The following is a 25404-nucleotide window of genomic DNA, read 5'->3' on the forward strand; positions in this document are numbered from 1 at the left end:
TTCTTTTTTAAGTAACTGGCATTTATTCTTATTAAAATATATATGAAAAGCTACCAAACAATCAATATAATCATATTTTGAAAGAATTTAGTAAAGATATATCAAACGGAAAAACTAATGATCAAATCTATATTTTCACAAAACTTGAAACTTGCTAAGAGTAAGATATCAATTTTCCCACCAGTAAATAGTAATAAAAACATTTTTTTAACACTTTTTCTGGGTACATGTAAAAATGAATGTCAGGGGACGGCGGGGAGTTGACAGTGTGGTAACGGACTTAGTCAGGGGACATCACAGGGAGTTGACAGGACGTCAGGGAATGTCAGGGGACAACAGGGATTAGACAGTGGTAACATGGCAAAGTCAAGGATCATAGGAGAAAGTCAGGGGGAGACAGGAAAATGTCAGGGACTGACAGGAGAACTTCAGGGGTTTTTGGAATCTAAGGGGAGAATCATTATAGTAGTGACAGAAACTAGCTCACGGTTATTGTGAAATAGCACTGTAACAATGAAAGAATTCCTTTTTGAAAAAATAGACACAATAACGTGACCTTTACATGTCAGCATAGATAGAAATCAAAAGTATTTTATTTTCTATCTTAAAGTTAGATCAATGTTTACAAATTCATAGTTTATTATTCGTTTCTTAAAAACAAAATGTACATGTACTTATTTTAAAATGATCGATTGAATTTGGCATCATCCTTTCTTATGTCTCTGGTGATTATTTTTTTGTTTCTTTCTTTTACTTGTGTTTCTAACTCCTTATCTGTTTTTGACATTGGCTTTTTATTTATTTATTTATTTTTTTTTTTTTTTGGGGGGGGGGGTGCATTTGAAATTAAAAATTCGGTTGGGAAAATAACAGGGGGTGCTTGTGAAATTAATAATTCGGTTGGGAATATAATTCTTTTTTAAAATAATTAAAACAGATTTCATTGGTGTGTTTTGTTGTAATAGATTGGTACCTGTGAATTTATTATTAATTATAATAAATAAATAAACAAATTAATTAATTGATTAACTTATTTATCAATTTATCTATTTATTTGTGTATTTGTCATTCTTATATGAGGGTTTTCAATTTAGTCTACCAGTTATTTGGTAAATCAGTAATAATCATAAGTTAAATTGATTATATATAAACATTCATCTATATTTGTTACATAATGAATGAAATTAAAGCACTGGTTTCTCTTAATTTCACAAGATTCCAAGCGCTACTGAGGACATTAACAACATTGATTATACCTAGATATAAGTACGTAAAAACAACAAGAAAATATACCTTTAGTTTTATTTCTTTTGAGTAAAATCAATTTACAAAAGGCATACTGTTCTTTAAGGAAATGAGTTCTAATATGTCAGCCAAAGTATGATCTCAATTTACATGCATATATTCTTGGTCGGCTTCCCGGACAGTATCTGGAGCGACTACAGGATCCAGTAAAGTGCCCCCTGTGCCGACAGTATCTATAGAAATTTATTACGATCCTAAGAGAGGCTACGGAGGAATACAAGCTTAGTATCGTCATGTCAAACCTTTAGGAATTTCCCTGAAAAAAGATTCGAGAATGGTTAAAAGAGCAAGATACTTATACTTTACATAAACCCATTCACAGAAAATTCCGGAGATAACAGACCAAGTGACAGATATAGACGAACAATGGCAATTATATTTAGCAGATGTTTCCAGTGTAAAGAAATATAATGATAAATATATATTTTTATTTTGTGCCATTGATGTCTTATCTAAATATGCCTGGGTAGTGCCTTTAAAACAGAAAAGAAATGATTCGAGGATTAAAAGAAATTTTTCAACAAGACGGTCGACGTCTCGTCCGCATTCAATCGGATCAAGGCAAAGAATTTACCAATCGAGAATTCTTACAAGCTTTTAAATCCATTCATTTTTTAACCACTCGCAATACGGAAACCAAAGCCAGTATCGTGGAACGATTTCAGAGGACCCTTAAAGCACGCATGTGGTGTTATTTCACTCGTCATAAAACCAGGCGGTATTTAGAAGTCTTACCCGATTTAGTATATGCTTATAATCACACGTATATATTTGACTTTGCATGAGGAGAGAGAAAACTAGGAATGATAAAAAAATCTATTCTTCATAGAATTAAGGGGTTTTTACATGAATATTATCATAAGTTCTAAATTCTTTCCAACAATTTAAAATATCCATATAAAATTGTGGTATATACTTGTTCAAAATATCTATACAGCATTTTGATTGAAGTAAAGTTTGTATATCTATATCTTCTAAATAAGCTTGAAAAACCATTTTGGTCAGTTGTTATAAAAACAATACGTTCTTTATCCAATTTAGTCTAAGTGACTTAATCTGATATTCAAAGTTTGGAACTTTAAGTCCACCCTTGTTTATTTTTTGACATGCTACAGTTGATTTAACTTTTGGTTTTTCACTATTCCATATAAAAGATGTTAATAATTTGTTAATTTCTTTTATAATCTCATTGGAAATGGGTAATACAGTTGCTTGATAAATAATTTTTGGAATTGCTAGTGTTTTTGTAATTAAAATCCTTCCTATCAGAGATAAGTGCCTCATTTTCCAGAGGTTGAGAGTTGCTTTGATATCATCTAATTTGGAATTGAAGTTTTCTACTGAACAGTCATATTTCCCATGTACATTAAACCAGATTCCAAGTGTAAAAAATAAACCATTAGACCATTTTCCCAGATAGCAAGCTTACGTTGGGCCAATGCAAGCCCAACGGTGAAAATTGCGTTGGCCCTCTGTCAGTTTTATGCGTTGGCCCAACATCATCTTGCTCATCGGCCCTACGTTCAACCAACATGTTGGCTCGACGTTGGGCCAACATTCGATGGTTGGTTATCTGGCATTGGCCCAACAATGGCCCAACGTTTAACTTCCTCTTGGCCCAATATTGGTTCAATGTTTTTTTAAAGCTAAGAATGAATGTTGGACCAACGTTGGCACTACGTTCTATAAACATGTTGGCAAATGATCGGCGATTGAATTATTTTAGTTCAACAATATGAATTCCTGTAACCTTTTTATTTCCATAATTATGAGTAAAACACAATTGATTGAATAAATCCTGCATGGTAAATTATCTTGCTCCTCAAACAAATGTTTAATTTTTTTCTCACTCCTGTGGAATGAAATCAACAGAGGGAAATAAAGGTAGTTCAATGTTTTCTTAAGTCTATCCCATATCACTTCAGTCACTATATAATATTCCTCTAGAATAAGAGTCCCAGTGTTCAAATTTGTGAAACTTTGGAATGTTCTCCTGCCCATATATTACTTCTGAACCATTCACTCCCTTTTTCCTGTTCATGTTATTGTTTCTTTGTCTGTAAAATCCATATCTCTCACACTGATAATTGAGATAAATCACTCACTGTCCATTACATTCCAAACATCAATGGTCTTGTAACACAAAGGGTTTTCTCCCCATCAGATGCTATAAATGATATGAAAAATATATCAGTTTAATCCGTTCAAAAATGATGTCACTTACTACTTAATAGCGATTCTCTGTAACCACTTAAACTTCTTTGCCACGCATGGTCACCGATTTTGATGAAACTTTGCCCATTATTACAACTTGACACCAGAAACATATATCAAATAAAATTTCGTTGCTATGTGTCTTGGTTGCCATGGTAACAGCCAGAAAAGTTGGGAAAATTGAGATTTTCAGCTACTTTGAATCTTTATTAAGCCTTAATAAAGACTAAGAATAACAAACAAACCATTCTCACAAAAACCTGACACCTTGTTGCCACTTATGCTATAAAGAAACTATTTAGAATTTATCTCTAAGTAAGTGGTAACCATGGGTACATTTGGAATACATTTTAGATGCTGAAAAATGCAGAAAAACGCTCAATATTCACCAATGACAGGTTTTAAATGATCAAACTCGATCAACAACCTAAGAAAAAAACAATAAAAATATTTGACCTTAAGTAATTAGGTATTGGCAATATTATTCTAAAAATAACTTTCATGGTTGCCATGGTAACACAGTGTTACCATGCAAAATGTGTTGCTAAGATTGGGTTAATGCTAAGATCTTCAGGAAAAACAATAAATTTCATGACTGGCACATATACATCCTTAGGACCTTGGAATACCGACAACATAAGAAAAATTGGGATTAATTGTTACGTTGCAGTGTAACCATGGAAACAATGTACCAGTTGTTTAAAGTGATTTTTTTTTGCTGCCTTAAGAATTTACTTACCTTTTATTCAAGAAACATATTATTTGACTCACCTTGAATAGTACTTATTTGGTAGAACTTAAGTTGAGTATCATATATTGATAACATTTGTTGAAAAATACAACACTGTTGCTATGGTAACCAAGAAGGGAAAATGTTCAATTTTGTTAATTTCATATCAATATTAAAGCCTATGTGCCAGCTTTTTGCATCCAGTTAGAGATTGGGTGGCAGTCAAAATTGAAAGTCAGGTTAGTTGTTCATAATTATCAATCATAAAAGTTTTGGGAATCTACATACAAGGGTACGTATCCAAGGAAACAGAAAATTTTTCAGATTTTTATGCATATTTTTTCGGCTTATTTCCATAGCAACGCTCTATTTAAAGAATTGAATTTGAATTTTTTGAAATGTGAAAATTTGGGTCACATGAACGTCTTTAAAAATTGATCATTAGTTATATAGAAATATGCTTTTTTAAAAAGATAGGATTAGATTTAAACACTAAGAGAGTGAATTCAAAATCCCTTTGTGGTATTAAAACCATGGCAACCATTGCCAACCTATAAGAAATATCATATTTCTTCCTTGGTATATGTTACAAGGATCTTTTGTCTATAATTTGCTTACATTTCAACCTATAATTTTTTTTTATTCTTAAGTGTATAATTTCATAAAATTAAATGGGCAAAATTATTACTTTTGAATACTTTGTTTCCATAGAAATATGTAATAGTTGAAATACCAAACATGTTTATCATGCATTTAAGACATCAGGCCTTCAACTTTCAGAAACAATCATTGCCACTTATTTGCTTTGCTGCAAACGTTAACTGGGGGACTCTGAACATGTTGAAAAATGCCATTTTTCAAACTTTAGGACATGTTGTCATGGTAACCATGACACATAGCAACCAATTTTTGTCTGATTTGAGTTAACGGTGTCAAAGACTTTTATCATAGAGAGTTTGGAGAAATTCAGAGACTATGCGTGCCACAGCTCCTATATAAATGTTCAAGTCGTTACAGAGAATGGCTCTTAAAAGTTATAACTTAAACAGATTACTAGTAAATATACATGCATATTTTGAAAATTGCAATTCTTGAATAACTTGTTCAATTTTACAAACTATGCTCAAGTTAAAACTTTCACAGAGATAAAATTCTATCAATCACACCCAAAACGACTATACTTACATTTCAAGGGCTAAAACAATCCATTTTCTCTGTCTTGCGATTCAAAACGGACACGCACATGTATATGCTTTGTTCAAGTGTTGCAAGTGATAAGATGTGACCACTCCGAGTTTACGAAACAGAGCTGATTAGGATGCCTGTTTCCTAGGAAACCGGCCAGTCACCTGCTGAGCCAGTGGATTTCACCACTAACCTAATTATTTGGAGCTCTAAAATTCAGCACTTTAAGTTCCATGATGCTAAATATAGAATCTACAAAATTATATACTGTGCAGAATAATTAAAACTTTCTACATGTATTTGCAATGGTCTCGGACACAAATTAAAAACATAAATCAGTATTAAAAATCTTATTTTCATAAATTAGGTTCTGGAATAATTTTTCATTTTTATTAACACATACACTGTAAATTATTAATAAATGGGCTATTAAGATAATCCATTGTTCATAATATTTTAACGAAAGATGAGATGTCTCTATTGAAAGAAGCTTAATTGGTTCTAAAAGATACAAATTTGATATGTGTAATTAACAGATCACCAACATGTATGTTAATGAAAGTTGATTTTACACCAATATTCACTCCGTTGAACCAACGCTGGGCCAACGTTGAAAGCCATATCAATACCTCATTATCATCAAAATTTACTACGTTGGGCCAACATTGGACCAACATTACATGCCCAACACACATTTCATGTGTTTCTTGTCAACATTACTTGGTTGGCCCTATGTTGGGCCAACATAACATCCCAACACACAGTGGCTTTGTTTTAAGCCAACATCTACTTGGTTGGACCTACGTTGGGCCAACATCAAATGCCCAACATATAATGGTCATGTTTCATGCCAACATTTACTACAATGGACCAACATTGGCCCAACATCGCATACCCAACACCGATGGACCAGCTTTCACGCCAACATATCATCCGTTGGGCCAATGTTGGGCCAACATTTACCGCCCAACGCCAACACTATACCAACCTACCAACCATCAACCAACGTTGGCCCGATGTAGTCTTGCTATCTGGGTTACTGGTTAACTACCTGGAGGAAAATTCCTACAGCTACCAATCCATATGGCTTCTGTTTTATTTAAATTGATCTTTAAATCAGAGCAGTATTTAAAATTTTGGATGATCCTCAATACTTCAAAGCCCGATTTTTCATCACTGAAGAAACAAGTGATGTCATCTGCTAATTGACTTATTTTAAATTCTGTTTCACCAATTCTTATACCACGAATATTTTTGTTTGATCGGATTGCAATAGCCATTAATTCAACACATAAGATAAGTAGATAAGGTGGTAAAGGACATCCTCGTCTAACACCTCGAGAAATCTTGAAAAAGGAGGAAGAATACCCATTATAAACAACTTGTAATGCCTGAGCATAGGATACGTACCCACTGCCGTAACCCTTTGCCAAATCCAAAAATTTCTAATACTTTATCTAACCATTCAACTGTATCAAAGCTTTTTCAAAATCTACTAACAAAATAAGTCCAGGAATATTCCTTATACTTGTGAGTCAATAAGATCTGCAATATTTGTTATATTTTCTCCTATATATCTATTTTCAATGTAACCTGTTTAATCAGCATCAACTATATAAGGCAGGAGTTTTTTTTTAATTCTACTTGATGGAAATTTTCCTAATATATTATAATCAAAATTCAGTAAAGAAATTGGTCTCCAATTCTTTAATAAAGTTCGATCTTTGTCTTTTTTAGGTACAAGAGTAATGATTCCTTTTCTTTGATCTGAAGAAAGAGATAATTTCTAAATGCTTTCACACAAACTATTTACCACTAGGTCTGCTATTTCAGGCCAAAAGTATTTATAAAATTCAAATTGAAGTCCATCACTTCCTGGAGATTTATTTGATTTAAATTATTTTAAGATATTTTCACAGTCATCTCTACTTATTAAACCTTTGCATGTTAGAGAATCTTCTTTAGTAAGCTTTGGAATATTTTCACAGTCCACAAAATGACTAATATGTTTTTGATAGTTTTTTTTTTCTTTCAAAATAGTTGAGTAAAGATTTTCAAAGAAACTTTCTTCTTCCTTGAGGATTTCATTTTTATCAAATATAATTTTATCATTAACTACCAACTTATTTATACACTTATTTCTGTAGTTTCTTTTTTCTAAAGACAAAATCTTTTTTTTTTTTTTTTTTTTTTTTTTTTTTTTGAGATTTTTCTCCTTCTTCACACCATTTTGCTTTAGATCACAATATTATGCCCTTTGTTTTTAAGTCTGTTAATGCATTTAGTTTTTCTTTTATTTCATTTAATAAAGTCATATTTTCTTCAGATAGATCAGCTGATAGTATTTCATTTTGTTTATCTAATTCTTTTAATAATGTTTCTTCTTCCTGTCTACTTTTTCTTGCTTTTAATTTTGAATATTTAACAATAAATCCTTAAAGTTCACATTTAATTGTGTCCCATTTTAACAGACGGTCATCTAAATCTGTATATTTCTCTTTTAAACAATTGATGAGTTCTTTTGTTTTCTTCACAAATTCCTCATCTCAAAATAATGAGACATTAAATTTCCAAAACACAGGGCCTCTATTATGATGGGCTTCACCTTTAAGTGTTAAGGATATAACACTATGATCTGTTTTAATAGCAGGTTTTATATTTGACTTTGCATGAGGAGAGACAAAACAAGGGAGGATAAAAAAATCTATTCTTCATAGAATTAAGGGGTTTTTACATGAATATGTGTAATAATTTTTATCTGTTTTTTTTTCTCCATATATCAGTTAAATTAAGATCTTCTAAAGCAGCTAAAATATTGTCTCTATAATTGGATGCGGAAAAAGAATAGCTACTCCCATACTATTGGATTCTCCATGGCTGAATTCTATAATAGAACCCCAATCCTTTAACCAGTGACCTTCATTTTGTAAGATTGAAAGTGTTTCTTGCCAATATATAAAACTATTCTTAAAGGAATTTTTTAGCCACGTAAAAATACTCTTTTAATTTTTGAGCAGAGCCCTCTAACATTAAGTGAAATACACGATAATTCAAACGACATCAAAATTGAAAAAAAATATTCTACATGTAATGTTACTGCAATGCTACAACTGTGTGGCAAACTAATATATTGTGTTGCAGAGCCAAGTATCATGAGGAAAGGAACAAAGAAAATAAAATAAAAATATTTACAAAAAGTAACAAAGAACATACCTTGAAAAGGTGCTAGAAGACCAAAAAAAGTTATATAGTCTTCCTTTCTTAGTCTAAGTCAGAAGTTTACTTTCGTGTTATGAAAAATAAAAACCTATCCAGAAGGCGTAACATTTTCCGGAAAAAAAATTCGGGTAATGCAAAAGAAACTCATCACAAATATTAGACAGAGCATAATAAAAACAATATCTACTTTATCAGTGAAAAAAAGTATGAATAATGCAGTGTACCGTTAATATCACTGCCTAACAATGATCTGTTCTATGAATAACGATTTAAAACATCGGGGTGGGGGGGGGGGTGTTGGTATACATAATTATCTAATATCAAAATAATAAAGTAACAACCAATATAGCGCAACTCCTTAAAATATGAGTTTGTGGTTGAAATATTCCAAATAGTCAATTATTAAGCAACATATACATATATACATGCTCTCAGTACTGCATGATTTTGAAGCAATTTGATTAATTTAATAAAAGAATGGGAAGTTTATATGCACATCATGTACACACTCAATGACTAGTGTGTCGCAGAACCACGTCAGTCAGAAGATTTTCCGGAATTTCGAATCGGCGACCGCTTGAAAACGCAATATAACAACTGTCATATTTGTGACTTGTAAGTTCTTCTATATTTTAATTAATCAACGCCCTGCGCCGAACTCACCATCATCGTTGTATCCCTCGTGAGTTTGTCCGCTTGAATCTCCCAAATCTGTAAACAAGTATGTTGTGATCAGCTTTGGCATAGGATTGATCACAGAATGTTTTCTTGTACATGTCGCGCACTTGGTTATAGCACTCCGTTGTTGCCCCCATCCCTCGGAAGATGTTCTCCTCTTCATTCGTTTCCAACTCCGTCACTTTAATCTTCTTCAGCGCCTCTCTTCCTGCTAGATCCATTCCAAGGATTTGTTCTGCCTTTGGTTTCTGTACTTTATCTCTATGTATACTTCCGTTTGGGAATACAAGTTTCTCTCCCACAATGCGTGTCTTAAAGTTAGCTCTCCAGTATTTATTGTTCAACTCTAACAGTTTCTTTCGATTTTCTGACAATTCAATTGGAGTTTGTGGCGTAATGAAGAATGTTGAATTGTGTTGCCCAGAAAAATTCTGGTCAATTTCCTCTGCTTGTTCTGTGCGTTGATTTTTTTTTCTCCATCTGTGCCTGCAAGATCAAGTCTTTATCTGTAAATTTGTTGAGTCTCCCAGTGATGGTTCTTGGCTTTCCTTGCATTTTTGGACCGTCTCTGTGAATATTTGTGAAAGAAGTATCTACTTTGAAATGCGTCTTGATAAGCTCAAGAATTTTAACAAATAGATTCTCGCCGTCTTCTTCAGGGAGATTATGAATCAAAATATTTCGTTTCATTGATCTCGATTTGAGATCGATAATTTCATTCTGATTTTTAATTACTGTTCTCTCCAGATTAATCACGATGGCTTTCAACATGTTGACATCTTCTTTGAGTAACCTTTTCTATTGTCCCAGTTGCTGAAGCTCATCCTCTCCATCTACTTGCTGATGAGCTATCAATTTGATTCTATGATCGAACCCTTCTTCTTCCCACAAGTCTTTCTTGATATCGCTTATTTCCTCGGTGAGATTTCTGATTGTCCTAAGTTAGTCCGTTATTTCCCCGAGGCTAGCTTGAAAACTAGGGAGTGAATGCACAGCACTGACCAACTCAGGTGTGAATGGGTTACCTGTAATACTTGGTACAGAGAAAGTGTGTCCTTCCACAAGTGATTTCTGCTCACTGCGGTTCCTATTCGCGTTTCTATTCATGTTTGTAAGATAATCCAAAATATCCTAAGATTTGAAAAATGCAAGCAAACGGGCTAAAAACCCCCAGAATTCAGCAATCTTCAATACTTACTCCAAGAAATATACACATTACACACATATATTGGAAGATATATAGCCTTTTTTTCGGTCCGAAGCAGGAGCTTAGAAATCCATGACCGGCGCTAGCTCTGTCACGTGATACTTTTTTTTAAAATCACTGTAATGTTCATTCAGCAGCAATATCACATATCTACCCATAGCAATGGTCAGTTTTGACATTTTGAATAACAATCAAAACATGATGGGCTATGCATTTCACAATTTTGGTAGAGTCACTCTTGCTTATCATAAATATGTATTTCATTTGTTTCAATAATACCCAGGAGTAGAGAAGAATATTTTCAAAGAAATAATGCACTTTCACTCTATGATCTATATAGCCTCGCCCTAGCACCACAACCTCTGACCCTGGGGCTATGAATTTCACAATTTTGGTAGAGTCACTCTTGCTTATCATAACTATGTATTTCATTTGTTTCAATAATACCCAGGAGTAGAGAAGAAGATTTTGAAAGAAATAATGCATTTTCACTCTATGATCTATATAGCCCAGCCCTAGCACCACAACCCCTGACCCTGGGGCTATGAATTTCACAATTTTGGTAGAGTCACTGTTGCTTATCGTAACAATATATTTAATTTGTTTAAATAATACCAAAAGAGTAGAGAAGATTTTCAAAGAAATAATGCACTTTCACTATATGATGTATATAGCCCCGCCCTAGCACCACAACCCTTGACCCTGGGGCTATGAATTTCACAATTTTGGTAGAGTCACCCTTGCTTATCATAAATATGTATTCAATTCGTTTCAATAATACCCAGGAGTAGAGAAGAAGATTTTCAAAGAAATAATGCACTTTCACTATATGATGTATATAGCCCCGCCCTAGCACCACAACCCTTGACCCTGGGGCTATGAATTTCACAATTTTGGTAGAGTCACCCTTGCTTATCATAAATATGTATTCAATTCGTTTCAATAATACCCAGGAGTAGAGAAGAAGATTTTCAAAGAAATAATGCACTTTTACTATATGATCTATAAAGCCCCGCCCTAGCACCAAAACCCCTGACCCTGGGGCCACGAATTTCACGACTTTGGTAGAGGGCTCAATGCTTATTACAATCATTCCAACAGTTTGACTGCTTGATGCCCAGGAGTAAAGAAGAAGATTTTTAAAGATAGCACTAATTTTGATGGTTTTAGCCCCACCCCTCAGGCCCCAGGGGGACAGAGACCACGAAATTCACAATTTTTGTACCCCTTTACCCATTGATGATATATGCCAAATTGGTTGAAATTGGTTCAGTGGTTCAAGAGAAGAAGCTGAAAATGTTCAAAAGTTCACGACCGACGCACGACGGACGAAAACAGATAGCAATAGGTCACCTGAGTGACTCAGGTGACCTAAAAAAAAATTTGAAGAGCTGAAAAAAGGGGGGTGCAAAGGACTGGAGCCAAATACGTCGAAGAATCAGTGCTATGCATGAGGGAGATAATCCTTAATTTTGAAATATATATCTGAATTTTACCACGGCAATTAAAGATATATCCTTATTTTCAAGCTAGTACCGAAGTACATAGCTACTGGGCTGTAAAGACCCTCGGGGACTAACAGTCCACCAGCAGAGGACTCGACCCAGGGGTCATAATGTTAATCATATACGGTACCAATTTTGATGCACCAGATGTGCATTTCGACAAATTATGTCTCTTCAGTGATGCTCATGTCGAAACGTTGGAAATCCGAAATATTTAAATAATAATTAATGAAAAAAAACTTTGACAAGTCAGATATGCTGATTTATTATTTTTTTTTTTTCGTATAATGAAGACAGGCTTTGTTTTGAAATCCCGATCAGCCTTTTCTCTGTCCTACCTAACAACAAAGATGCAAAAGTTCGTTACAGAACCGCATATTTTGTGACCTAAGTTTTGTTTCTATCGAAAGTCTGTGTTCTATAGTGCTTGGAAAGTGCTACAAAAATCGTGTGCTCTACATGAATTGATGACAATTATTCGATTATATGTACAAAATTTAACAAGTTTATTAAGGTTTCATGCAAAAGTGTGAAATATTTATTTCTGTGACAGGATAGTAGGATTCTAGCAATGCTTTTCATGGCTCAGAGGTATTTTTGCATAATTATTTTTGTAAACAGAAATGAATCATCCCCGGGGAAGTATTGAACTTTTCACTTTTTAATTAAGGCATATCTTTCTATTTATAGACTTCACATGATGACGTCATAGTGGAGTGCTTCTGCCTCTCATTGACGTCTATAAGATGGATAATAATAGTAAATATTTTATCCATGACTTTCCCGATTCATCAATGTTAAATGTTACAAAAAAGTGTAAATTCGCCTAATTCTGATATAGGTGCGTCCTTAACACACTGCGTTTGTCTACAAAAAAAATAATACTTCATGCAAAACCATCATTATATCCATTTAAACCATTGTCGCACGACATCAGTTTACCAATAGTCAATATACGTTACGTTATCATGCCAATTTGTAACCAAATGTATAACGCTGTCCCAAATTCTGCAAGTCGATGAAAATAAACAAAACAACACAGAGACAGCGAATATGGTTTATTCATCTCGTTTATCGTAGTCTTTAAAATGCTCATTTGAATGTCGACTAACTAATTATGACATTATGAGCATTAATGCAAGGAAACTTTAAATTTCAGCTTGTGAAACAAAATCCCTTGGTATTATTTATTTATTTGGGTATTTACTCTAAGTAAGGCTCTTTATACACAGTTCAGAGTCAATTCACCGAATGAAAAAAGAATTTATTGAGTCAAAATATTGTTTTATAAACCGTTCAATTATTCATTTTTTTGTTTCAAGAAGTTGTCAACAATTTGATACTACAGTGTTTGAAGAGTGCCACTTGTTTCTACAGTGCTTCAAGTGGGTGAAAGTGGAAAATTGTTAGAGAAATGTACACGACATTCGAAATCGATTTTTGTCCTGAGGTGTCAGTAATGCCTCCTTCAGAGAAAGATTAACTCGTTTAAGTTTATTTATTCGACATTTCCCTCTACCTTTTTTATACCTGACGATATACTGATGATAAAGTTCAATTGTGTCTGATTTACTATAGTAAGTAAATCGCCACCAAGCCACGGGAAAATAAAATTTAAGGTGCACTTCCATTTCACAAATATATTTTAACAGTGAGGAAACAGACTACTTGAACTTCAGTTACTTTAAGGAGGTTGGATCCTGCCATCAAAAGTAATGAGAATTTTTTATCAAGTATATTTTTAGAATTTATACACATAGCTTAATTAAAAATCAAAACAAAAAATGGGGGTCAATGCGCTTCTTTTGGCGCTACAGAGCATTTAGTTTGACCTTTTTGCACTGTAAAAACGTCTTACACATAAATCAATTTTCAAAGTTTTTCCTCCAATATTTTTTATTCAAATAAATATTGAGAACAAACACAGTCTTATTTCATCTTGAATAGACACATTAAAATTTGTGACAACGAAAAAATTTTCAAATTACTCCGCATGTTCAATTATTTGACCTTTTTGCACTCAAAAAATTCATTTTTCTGGCATCAACAATTTAACAAGCAAAAAAATCATTTGAAAGTAATGCCATTTTACTGAAATTAAGAAGAATGGTTAAAAGTATCTTATATATTCAGAAAAGAAAATTAAAAGTGGGGGACTGTGTTGTTAATTTTTAGATATTACTAAAATAGTGCCAATTTTAAGCTTAAATTAGGGCTATTTTTTTCTTGATTTTCACAATATCTTTACTTTATTTGTCCAATATGATGATAGAATTCATGACAGTTTATTAAATATATAATTTAGGACCAGTATAAAACAGTTCACTGCACAAAATAATTCTGTGTGCAGACTGCATGTAAAAATAGGAATCCAAACTTAACATACTTTAAATACTTATTAAAGAAAAAAAGATCATTTTCTTCTAAAAAACCTTCCGCCACAAAATATAGTTCCTCACTTAATTCTTTTGGTATGGAATTTAATCATGGAGTTTAAACTGAATATAGTTGAATTGGCATTGTAGAATCCAAATTTATTGTAAGAATTAAAACATTATGCAGAAGTTTTTAAATATAGGTTAAGATAAAAATCTGCTCAAAAGCTCAGGAGCGAACCTCGTTAAGGAAAATAGAATTAAATCATGGATTACTTTTTTGTAAGACTTACATAATATTTTACTCAATATAAAGTGTGGACTTTAGCACCATAGAAGTAACTACTGGTATACTCATCCCTTTTATTTGAAAATGTAAAAATAACTGTATTTGAATTTTCTACATTTGAGAAATCCATTGTTCTTTATTTAAAAAAAAAAGTAATACCATGTCCTTCTGCGCATATACGGTTAGGACAATTGGAAGGAATTTTCCACTTTATTGATAGTAGTCAAATCAGCGTTCGCTAACATATCATTGATGGTTACGGTCTAGGTAGCATGATTTTCTTTTTATGCTCAACACATAGGTCAGATTTCTCAATCTTCTTTGACGTCAGTAATTTTTATTGTTCGATTAAAGTGGGCACGTTTCTTTTATTTTAATAAAGAAGTGATGTCTGGTAAAAAAATTGGAACAAAATATTTTGGATAATAGAATCAATTTATTAGCAAACTTACAATAATTGAAATGTGTCTTGCAATAATTTAAATATGGATTTCAACAATTGTTTATAAAGATGCAATATGTATTATAATATGCGAATTAATCTATATGCTCCTTTAAATATATTTAAAGATATTCAAACAAATTTAATAAATTTCGTATTTTTCTTGATTTTCCAACGATGGAGAAAGTATCTTTAATTTTCTTCTTTTATTAGAACCGTTTAAATGGAACTTCGCCTTTGAATCTATAGTTATAATGAAACATGAAAGACAACATGAATAAATAATTCAATTATTTCAGTCCAAAAAGAAAAAAAAGAAAAAAAAAAAAAAGAAAAAAAAAATACTTACAAAGCTCTGGGCTGTGTATCTGGTTTACGCACATCAATGAAACTCGACAACCTATATTATGCAAGATGATACAAGATGATAATTAAACATCCCCCTCGTTATATTTTAATTTAATTGATTTTATAATAAACGATGAAAATTCTTACCAAGAATGGTCAACTTTCCCGAATTTTCGTCTTTTTGATAAGTATATGAGAATAGATATAACCAGCAGATTTACTAAGAGAATACTACAGATTATAAGAGAAAGTTTCCATTTATTTATCCTGCAGTAGAAATCGTTCACACGATCTTCACAGTCAAAAATAAGGGAACAGGGACCTGGAGCGCATTCGTTTATATCTGTACAAAAATATATATTTTTATGGAGAACATCTCTTTTGATTTCATGTAAAAAATCAATTAACCTCAGTTTGCAGACTTAGAATTTAAGATTTCAACTTACAATTTTTGCATATAAAAACTAACAATTCAAGAAGTGCTCAAAGATTCTTTTACTGATTTTTTGAAGAGCTAAATCATAAAAAGTAAGTGAATTTTAAAATTTTTGATTCATTATTTCATCGTAACATACCTATATCACATAAATTCCCGGTAAACCCCGCTCGACAAGAACAAGTAAAGTGGTTAATAAGATCGTTACAGGTACCCAAATTCAAACAGGGGTTACTGGCACACTCATTGATATCTGGGAAAAAAATCAATCAAATCAAAGATCTATATGTATTGTGATCATCAATGAATATTTTTGAGGACCTGAAAAATACAATCATTTCTAAAAATGCGCAAAATACCTATTTCACAGCAGGTGTCTGTAAAACCTGGAACACATGAGCACCGGAACAGATTTATATCATCTATACAGGATCCATTATTCTGACACGGAAAACTTGCACATTCGTCAATGTCTGTTTTAAAATAACAGAAGACTGGGCTGTACAAACGAATTGCAATTCAATAAAAAAAGGTCTCTTCTTTCTTATCAGTAATAGGAAAGTTGATACCTGTATGGCATGTTTGGTCTGTGAACCCAGGTACATAGGAACATTTAAATGTAAAGGTTTAAGATAATGAACAAAGATCAATATCACGAATCCAGTAAACAAAACAAATCGTAAAATGAGCAAAAACACCTGGAAACATCAAAGGTTGGATAGGTGCCTACAGCGAGTGAGCATCCCCTGTCCCTGGTCAAAGCCGCCGTGAACCCTATGTATTCATCAGGAAGACGGGGTACATGTACTCCACAGTCAAATTAAATAAACAAGAGACCCAAGAGACCCATTGGTCACTCGCCTGAGCACTTTGGCCGGAGAGACCAAAAATCACATAAGTATTGAAAAGTTTAACTATATAAGTGGTCCCAACCATGATGATTTGAACAAACTTAAATCTAAAATACCCCACGATGCTTCCATATTAATATGACTAATCATACACTGTAACTTTGCTGTTCCTGAAAGAAGCTTTTAAAAGTGTTTTTTCCCTATAAAAATTATGTAAAAGTGTGATCCTCTGTTGTAGTCCCACACCCTACCCCAAGGGGATCATGATTTGAACAAACTTAAATATACACTACCTGAGGATACTTATGTATTAATATGCATTTATATGACTAACTTTTGTTGTTTTTGAGAAGATTTTTAAAGATATTTCTTCTATTTACCTTTACCCATGTAAAACTTTGATCTCTTGTTGTGACTTCGTGATTCGTAATATATATATATATATATATATATATATATATATATATATATATATATATATATATATATATATATATATATATATATATATATATATATATATATATATATATATATGGTTTAAACTGATTTACTAGATGTGTACAATAGCCACTATATTGACATCGATTGCTATGGCATTCGTCTACATCATTATTGTTAATCAAAGGAACTCTAATCATGAGCGCAGGACATGTCAAGATAACGAACAGTATTCAATCTCGAAAGTCCCATGAAACGATACAAATTTGGAGCAGAGCAAACAGGGACCTCAAAATTTATAGGTGGGATCAGGTGCCATGGAGAAATGAGCATCCCCTGCCGACCGGTCACACCCGCCGTGTGCTCCTTGTCATGTCGTGAAACAAAAAAAAAAACAAAAAAAAAACAAAAAAACAAAAAAAAAAAAAAAACGGAAAAATCCGTAGATAGTTCAGTGTATAAATAATGGCCTAACAATCAGTATGAAAAACGTTAGTCAGCATTTGACTCAATGATAGGTTGTATTTGCTGACAAGGTCATTGTATCGATCGAAAAACTTGCAAAAAGGTGACTTCAAACGAGACTGTTGATATCCACATCAAATGAGGGAAACAAAAAGATTATTGAAGAAGACACAATAAGTATGATGATAACAATGACTTAAAGTGTGATGTGTGTTCATCCTTATTTAATCTTAACATTAAACTTTTGTATTTGATGATGACACACAACAGACACAGTACTCCAGTAGCCCACTTCTACACGTTCAGGTAAAACTATTGAATCTATCATGAAGTCGAATGTTGACTGACGATTTTCACTCAAATTGTTAAGCCATTATTTTCACACTGAATTATTTATGGATTTTTCCGTTTGCCCTATCGTGCCAAAGAGCACACGGTGGGTGAGACCAGTTTTATTTTCTTTTTATTTTTTTTTTGTTATTTTTCATTGTTTTTACCAGCTTTATCTCTCATTAACATTATGCTTTCCTTGATAAGTCATAAAATTATGTGACAATGTTTTATGTGTTATCGAAAAAAAAAAAAACAGCCTGTATAAGCTATTTTACAAGTGTCTATGACATAATTATGTTTTTGAGAAAGTGAATTACAACAATTAACAAATGATTTGTGTGGTTTTCAGAATTTTGTTATTTTCGTATTAAATGTAAGGTATAATGTAATTCGTTATTTAAGCAAAGTAATTGTAGCTGACTTAATTACTTTTCTGATTGACAGTAATTTTAATGGTATTTGTAGTAGAGAAAATTTCAAAATGATTTTTATTTAATGTATTACATTTCTAAATAATTGATCCCGGGTCTTGATCCAGCACTACAAAACCATTGTTCTTAATACGTTAATACCTGTTTCACACCTGTGTCCCGTGTAGCCAGGTAAACATATACACCTGTAATTCTGAGTTATTCCTTGTCGTGCACATGTCCCGCCATTTTTACAGGGAGAACTTACACATGGGCTTACGTCTGAAATTACGATTCATTAAATAAAACAAGAATACATTCAAACTTTAACATTTCTCCTTTTCTTTTCTTTAAATATGAGATGATTCATAGTACATTTCTTTGTCAAGAACATTACAATCTAACTTTTACATAATTTCTCAAGTTATTACACCTACCGTTCACGTTGATATTTATGCACCTTGAGTCGCTTGTTTTCCTGTCAAGTGTATCAAATGATGTTTAAACTGAAATTACTGAAACTAAACACTAAAAATAAAAGACCACAATGGATTCAAGAAGAAGACATAGTTTTCTATATACCGAAATTTGTAAATATTAAAATAAATACATAGGTTTTTAGCTGTGTAAGTGTTTATTTGAGTTTAAGAAGGAATGATTACTCACTGTATTAGGGTCTGTGTATTTATTCAGGTAAATTAGAAATAAAGTATTTTTGATCATTTTAGCCCTCTATTATCGTAAACAGAGCGTTCAATTTCTTTCTAATATATTTCCTTAAAAACTTGAATAGAGAACCAATTTCTGATAATTTTATATGTGACCATACGATATTTTATAAAGAACTTTTAAAGCTATTTTTTGAAAAAAAAAAAAATACCATCGAGATTCCGTTAATGTACACGTGTAAAGTATGTTCAATTGGTTGTCGAACTTGCATCATTATATAAACTCTTTATTGTATCTTTTAAAAAAAAATCGTTCTAATAATGACAGGTGACGCAAAGCAAAAACTGAAGATAGGAACAATAACAATATCCATTTTATTGATAGGTTATATATTAACTAGGGATGTCAATTTTGTCAATAATTCATATTCGAATATTCAATGAAAGTATTCGAATATATTCGAATATTCGATAAAATAGATATAATCTGGTTTATTTTAAATGTGCATCATCATACTCTCATGACAGGTTTTGCGTCGGTTTTTGGAAGTAAAGCTGGATGTAGAGCTTTGAATGTGTATAATAAGGAATTCTACATTTGATATTTGTCAATGTTTGAAATAATTAATTGATTTAAGCGTGTACAACCGAAATATAATTTTAACAAAGAATATCAATACAAGCTCAAACTGATGAACCAGTCGTCTAAGCAGGGGCAAGATTGTCGCTAACTCTAAGTCTTCATATCTGAATACATGTAATTAATTACAATTACCTGCCTAATAAGAGATATTATCTCTTTGATACAATGTTTTGAAAATATAAACAAACAATTCCATAGACTATTTTCATAGGTCATTAGCGTCCCGATAATGATTTTAAAATATAGGAATATATTCAACCCGAGATAATCAATTAATTGAAATTAAATTTAATTTTACCTTACTCGAATCAAAAAAATTTAGAATATCTTTTAGATAAGAAAGTATGAAAGAAGTAAGAAAGAAATCAGGCGATCGAAAATGATCGCTCGTTATAAAAAAATAACGGGGATAATTCCTCACTCTTTTTTGTGAAATATGAAAAACACCGAATATTCGAATCTTAAATTCATATTCGAATATTAACGCATCAAATGAATATTCGAATGTTCGAATATTCGTTGACATCCCTAATATTAACTCATACATGTAGTAATGATAAGTAATGATCAGGGCAACTAATAAAATTGCTTGTTTGGTTGATTATATTATCTTGTTTTTTACTTAAGGACTAATAGTAAGAATAAAGAACAATAAGTGATTACTCAAATTGCTAACAAATTTTACTACAGGTATCTTCTAAATAAGTCATAACAATAAAAAGGTAATTTTATTGGTTTCATAAAATCTTTAAAATCTAATTTCTTTTTAATGATATTGTATTTTATTAATGTTTAAATATTGTTAAATTAGCAAAAGGAGATGAAAAATTACCCTAAAGTGTCTTCAGCCAGAGCACAGACAATGTGAGGTCCAACTTGGTTCTGTTGAGGTGTCCACGAAAGGGAGACATATACAATTCTTGGTTGAGATGTCATAGACTGAAGAGGTGTATGAGTCATACCGGCAGGGGAGGTGATATCCATTTTTGTTATTCTTTGGGCAATGAACATTGATATTAAAAATACATACCTTTTCATTTGTTTGATGAGTTCTTACTAATGAAACTTCAAATCTAGATATTAAGGCTAAACATGAAAGGTCATAATTAAAAGAGCATTCTTACCTTCTGCTGTTTGTAGCATAAAACTGAATGTTGAGTATCTGCAGAATGTTAGTCCGGATTGTTGACCCTTCAGATAGTGTAGGGTTCACAAAATGTGGTTTGTCATTACAGTTTCCGGGAAGAATGGGTGTTTTAACTAGAAACTGACAACATGTCAAAGTATACCTAATGTTATCATTGGCTGAAAAGGATTAAACCAACAGTAAAAAAAAAAAAAAAAACAGATTGATAAGAGGGTAGAGGAGAAGTATTCAATCAGGATTGTTCACTTGACTCTTGCTTATTCATTTTTGGGGTATCAGATTATAAGAAGTCAAGAATATGTTAAAAAAGGGTAAGAAGAAACACAACACACACCCGAATGAAAAACAGCTTTGTTACAACGCACTATGAAAAATTACGCACTTTGAAAACTTTTTTTCAAAGTGCGTTAAATTTGGGACCACGTTAACGCATTTTGAAAAAAAAAACTTTTCAAAGTGCGTTAATATCGATCATATCAACGCACCTTGAAAAAATTTGCATAGCTTGGTCAATATTCTTGCAAAATATAAGGTATGATAAATAATTATCTAAACCTAGTTGGATAACTTTTAGGTGATGAGGTCACGTTAGGATCCGAGATATAGACGTTTTAAAGATTTCTAGGGGTTGTTCTGGTCCCAAAGTTCTCGTAAATGTTATAAAAGGGAAATGGGTCTTTTTGAAATGTTGAGGAATGATTATTTTAATAGACCATTTTTTTTATTCTATCCAGTCTGTTTTAAGTTCGGTAGATGTAGGGGTCGATAAGTGATTTAAAGCATTGCATTTTTCTTAGGGAAAAGGGAGCAATTATGATTTTTCCATTGAAAATAATTTTCCTATATATTGTGGTGGTCTGTTTATAGTTTGTTTGTTTTTAATTTGTCCCAAAATTTTACGCACTTTGAATTTTTTTTTCAAAATGCGTTGATTTTACCCCAATTTTAACTTGCTTTGATTTTTTTTCAAAGTGCGTTGCCACAAACTCGTTAGACATTTTTGTTTTTCTGCATTTCTTGTGCTTCAAGACATTTTCTTATCAAAGTAATTGATTGTATGTTGTTTTACGTCCCATTCGAGAATTTTTCACTCATATAGAGACGTCACCATATACCGGTGAAGGGCTTCAAATTTTGATTTTTACTCGGCACTCAGGGCCATTGAGCAGTGAGGGATCTTTATCGTGCCAACGACTGCCCTGACACGGGGCCTCGGTTTTTAAGGTCTCATCCGAAGGACCCGCAACTTTCACTTCAAAGTCCCGAGCGCATGGCGAAGAAACAGTTGTTACCTATTTTTTATCGACTTAGGTCAGTCGCGACCGAGATTCGAACTCACGACCCTCCGAGTACGAAGCGAGCGCTCTACCGATTGAGCTACCGTGAACGGTCTCTTATCAAAGTAAAAAAAAAATCCTACAGTATACATTTGTCGGCGATGAATTATAATTTCCTCAATACATATATTCATGCATACAATACTACCCCTTCTTGATAACATTTGTTTCAAAGATTATGATACACATTTTGAGTTATCGACATTTTGTTTAGAAACAAACCACAATATGAATTTCAGTATTCTTATGGGAAACTCGTTTCTTTAAAAATTGATATTATTGTATATTCGGACGGTATTGGCTTCTATTCTCATGATGATTATAACAAAGAGTATTATGGAAAAATATATACATTGTATCATTAGATGGTTGGAATAATTACAAAATAAAAAGGTTATTACCAGATGACAATTTACCTGTATGTTAACGGTCGACATGGGAGTATTTGGCGTATACACTTTAGCCCCAATAGTAGTTGTTGATTTTGGAAAATCTTCCACAGATACTGCGACTGCAAAAGTCCCATTTCGTGTGTGGCTTGCTGGAAATGAAATGGTGCAGGTGCGCTAAAGAAAAAAAAATTATTTTAGCAAAGTAAAAGTGTATAATATATCTAATATTCATTTTTAAATATGCACAGTCAATCTCTTGAAAACAAAAATGGTGTCTTGCATACAGGTACAATACCTTGTGCGTGTTAGTTACCAGTTTTTCTAGGCTTTGTTTAATGATAATCAACATAATAAATTTTTCCCTTGCAAAACTATTTTTTCTCAGATACACATATCCATTTTACTACTTAGATCACTTACAACCAAATATTTTGCCAAAGAATATAACGTTGTATAATGAAAAAGCTTGATATAACTACTGGCCATGTCATCGCAGAAAATAAATGCATGCAAGAGTTTCTTGAACTTTCTTGAGACACAAAAAGAAAATAAATCACTGTTTGGCAGTGATAAAATTAAAGCGGCAATTATAGAAAAAAAAATAGTCAAAACTATATGCACCAAAGAACATCACATTTATTCTGCAACATCATATTCATTGGGAAAACTGAAATACAATAACCCTTTTCTCCTTTTATACATATATGTAACAATATGTGATTACATATTATCTGTATCTTGTATATTTTCATTTTTATCTTTCTCGTTTTCTTACTGAATATAAGGGTGAAAATCAAACAATTCAAATACAGAAACAGATCTGTTTCTTGGAATATACTGCATAGTTACAGCTAATACTCACCCTGTCAATCGAAGCCGCAGGAAGTGCATTGCATATAGAACTACATTCTGATCCTCTAGACCATCGACACCTTACATTATCGCCATCACCGTCAACGACTGGAATATGAATTTTAGTTTGGCATCCATACTGAACTCTAAAAGATTCAGTTGAGATTGTCTAAACATTTTTATTTTCATTTTTTCCATCAAAAATATCGTTAATTAAACATCAAATAATTCCAACATTATTGCTCATTTTGATAACACGACATACGGTTTAAATGTTACAGAGAAAAATAAAACAATGTCAGGGAAATTAGCATTGATGCGTACAAGAATTTCTGAAAGTAGTGTTAATGAAAGTTCATGCAAGCTACAAAAAAATTGATTGATTGATTAGTTGATTGATTGATAGGTGCTTAATGCAATGTCAGCAATATTTCAGCCATATTTCTGCGGGCTACAGAAAAGTTTCCTTGGTAAACATATATGTGAATAGGAAAATAAAGATTGTATTTGCGTAAGAGTTGTATATTATTTTGAACATACATATACGTGGGTTTTCCTGTTGTTACCGGGCTTGAATTTGGTCTTTGTGTATCACTACGTTTTGCTAAGTAAACAACTGTTCCTATTGTCCAGCTACCCGGAGACCCGTAATCCAATGAAACCCAATCACCTCCTGAGAACCTTTTTAAAAATATTATACTCAGTTCAAAGTCCGAAGAAGAAACTGGGCATTTTCAATTTAAAAATAACACATAATGCAATAGTAAGCTTTTGATACTTACTCAATTGTGTATGGACCAATTCCCGGAAATGTATAAGTAAAAGTTCTCTCCCCTTGTTCCCAGTTCTCCGATGTACTAGCGCCTGTGCAGATGTAATTGATGTTTGCAATAGCTACTTGTGAGGTACACCCAGATGTACATATCCAGTTCTCCGAACTCTGTCCCGTTACAAACTGTCCAATCCGTGAAGGGGTACATCCTGGACCTGTTCCGTAAGCCCATCCCAATTTGAATGAAAATTGAACCTACGGCAAATACAACCAACTTTTTTTACTAAAATCAGGTAGTTTTTAATTTTCACTGCGTTACGTGTCATTTCAAATTTAGTAATATTTTTAAAACACTTTTTTTTCAAATGATATATTTTATTATGATTGACATTATGCAAAAGTATAGTATGAATTCAGTATTGTATAGGCAGAAATCAATGTAGTTGGTCAAATAAATTCAATGGTTAAAAAATCCAAAACCGATTTTCAAACTATGTACTTTTTCTGTTAAAAATTTGTAAACGGCATAATATGGATTTCATAAAGATCCATAAAACAAGATGTCACCTCATTCCCGTTTCCTGTTGGGTTCCAACTAATAGTACCCCCTCTAAAGTGGCTGGTATAAACAGATTCTATTATAAAAACGCTAATATATAATAGATATGTTTTCACGAACTTCATTTTACTGGTTTGACATTTTCCTTGCATTGAGCAGTTTATTAAATAATCGCTGGGAGGAGTTTGGTAAAGAGGAACACGGAAGTACTTTGACATATCTATACGATTAACAAATACACTGTGTGTCAAAGTGACATAATGCAAATGTTTAAACGAAACTGATAAAATTGGAAATATGTTAAGATTACACAATGTTACCCCTTTGAGACCGTTTACTTCTGGAGACTTAAATCCTTCCAAGCACGCTGTAGTTGTTAGATTTTTACGTCACTGAGTCACTCAGGTGACCTATTGCTATCGGTTTTTTTCTGTCAACGTTCAACGTGCCTTAAAATTTGATCATTTTCATCTTCTCCTCTGAAACCGCTGAACAAATGTCAATGAAATGTATGGAGATAACGAACAGTATTCAAGCTCAAAAGTCCATAAAACAATACAAATTTTGGAGGAGAGCAAAACAGACCTCTAAAACATCAGAG

The 25404-nt window shown here is 32.5% G+C and overlaps 1 protein-coding gene across 1 annotated transcript; it reads right to left on the reverse strand.

Annotated features, from left to right (window-relative positions):
* Positions 1 to 9318: 9318 nt before the first annotated feature.
* On the reverse strand, positions 9319 to 24928 carry LOC133194374 (integrin beta-like protein A). Its single transcript, XM_061330342.1, has 14 exons — positions 24812 to 24928; positions 24255 to 24499; positions 24013 to 24153; positions 23483 to 23618; positions 22645 to 22794; positions 20869 to 21011; positions 20577 to 20738; positions 18871 to 18911; positions 18596 to 18715; positions 16293 to 16406; positions 16073 to 16186; positions 15645 to 15840; positions 15499 to 15549; positions 9319 to 9817 (listed from the first exon to the last, which is right to left on the reverse strand). Exons 1-14 carry the CDS (start codon positions 24926 to 24928, stop codon positions 9319 to 9321), a joined length of 2229 nt encoding a protein of 742 aa, XP_061186326.1.
* Positions 24929 to 25404: the final 476 nt, after the last annotated feature.

This window comes from Saccostrea echinata, unplaced genomic scaffold (genome assembly GCF_033153115.1).
Source record: "Saccostrea echinata isolate AGI-Se365-2 ecotype Australia unplaced genomic scaffold, CSIRO_AGI_Sech_v1 ptg000029l, whole genome shotgun sequence".
Lineage (NCBI taxonomy): Eukaryota > Metazoa > Mollusca > Bivalvia > Ostreida > Ostreidae > Saccostrea > Saccostrea echinata.

Excerpts from the sequence above, each read along its gene's own strand:
- LOC133194374 (XM_061330342.1), bottom strand. The coding sequence starts at position 24,928 with ATGAAGTTCGTGAAAACATATCTATTATATATTAGCGTTTTTATAATA. Across the intron at positions 24,500-24,811 it reads CAACAGGAAACGGGAATGAG|GTTCAATTTTCATTCAAATT; the intron begins GTGACATCTTGT and ends TATTTGCCGTAG. Across the intron at positions 15,841-16,072 it reads CGGGAATTTATGTGATATAG|ATATAAACGAATGCGCTCCA; the intron begins GTATGTTACGAT and ends ATTTTTGTACAG.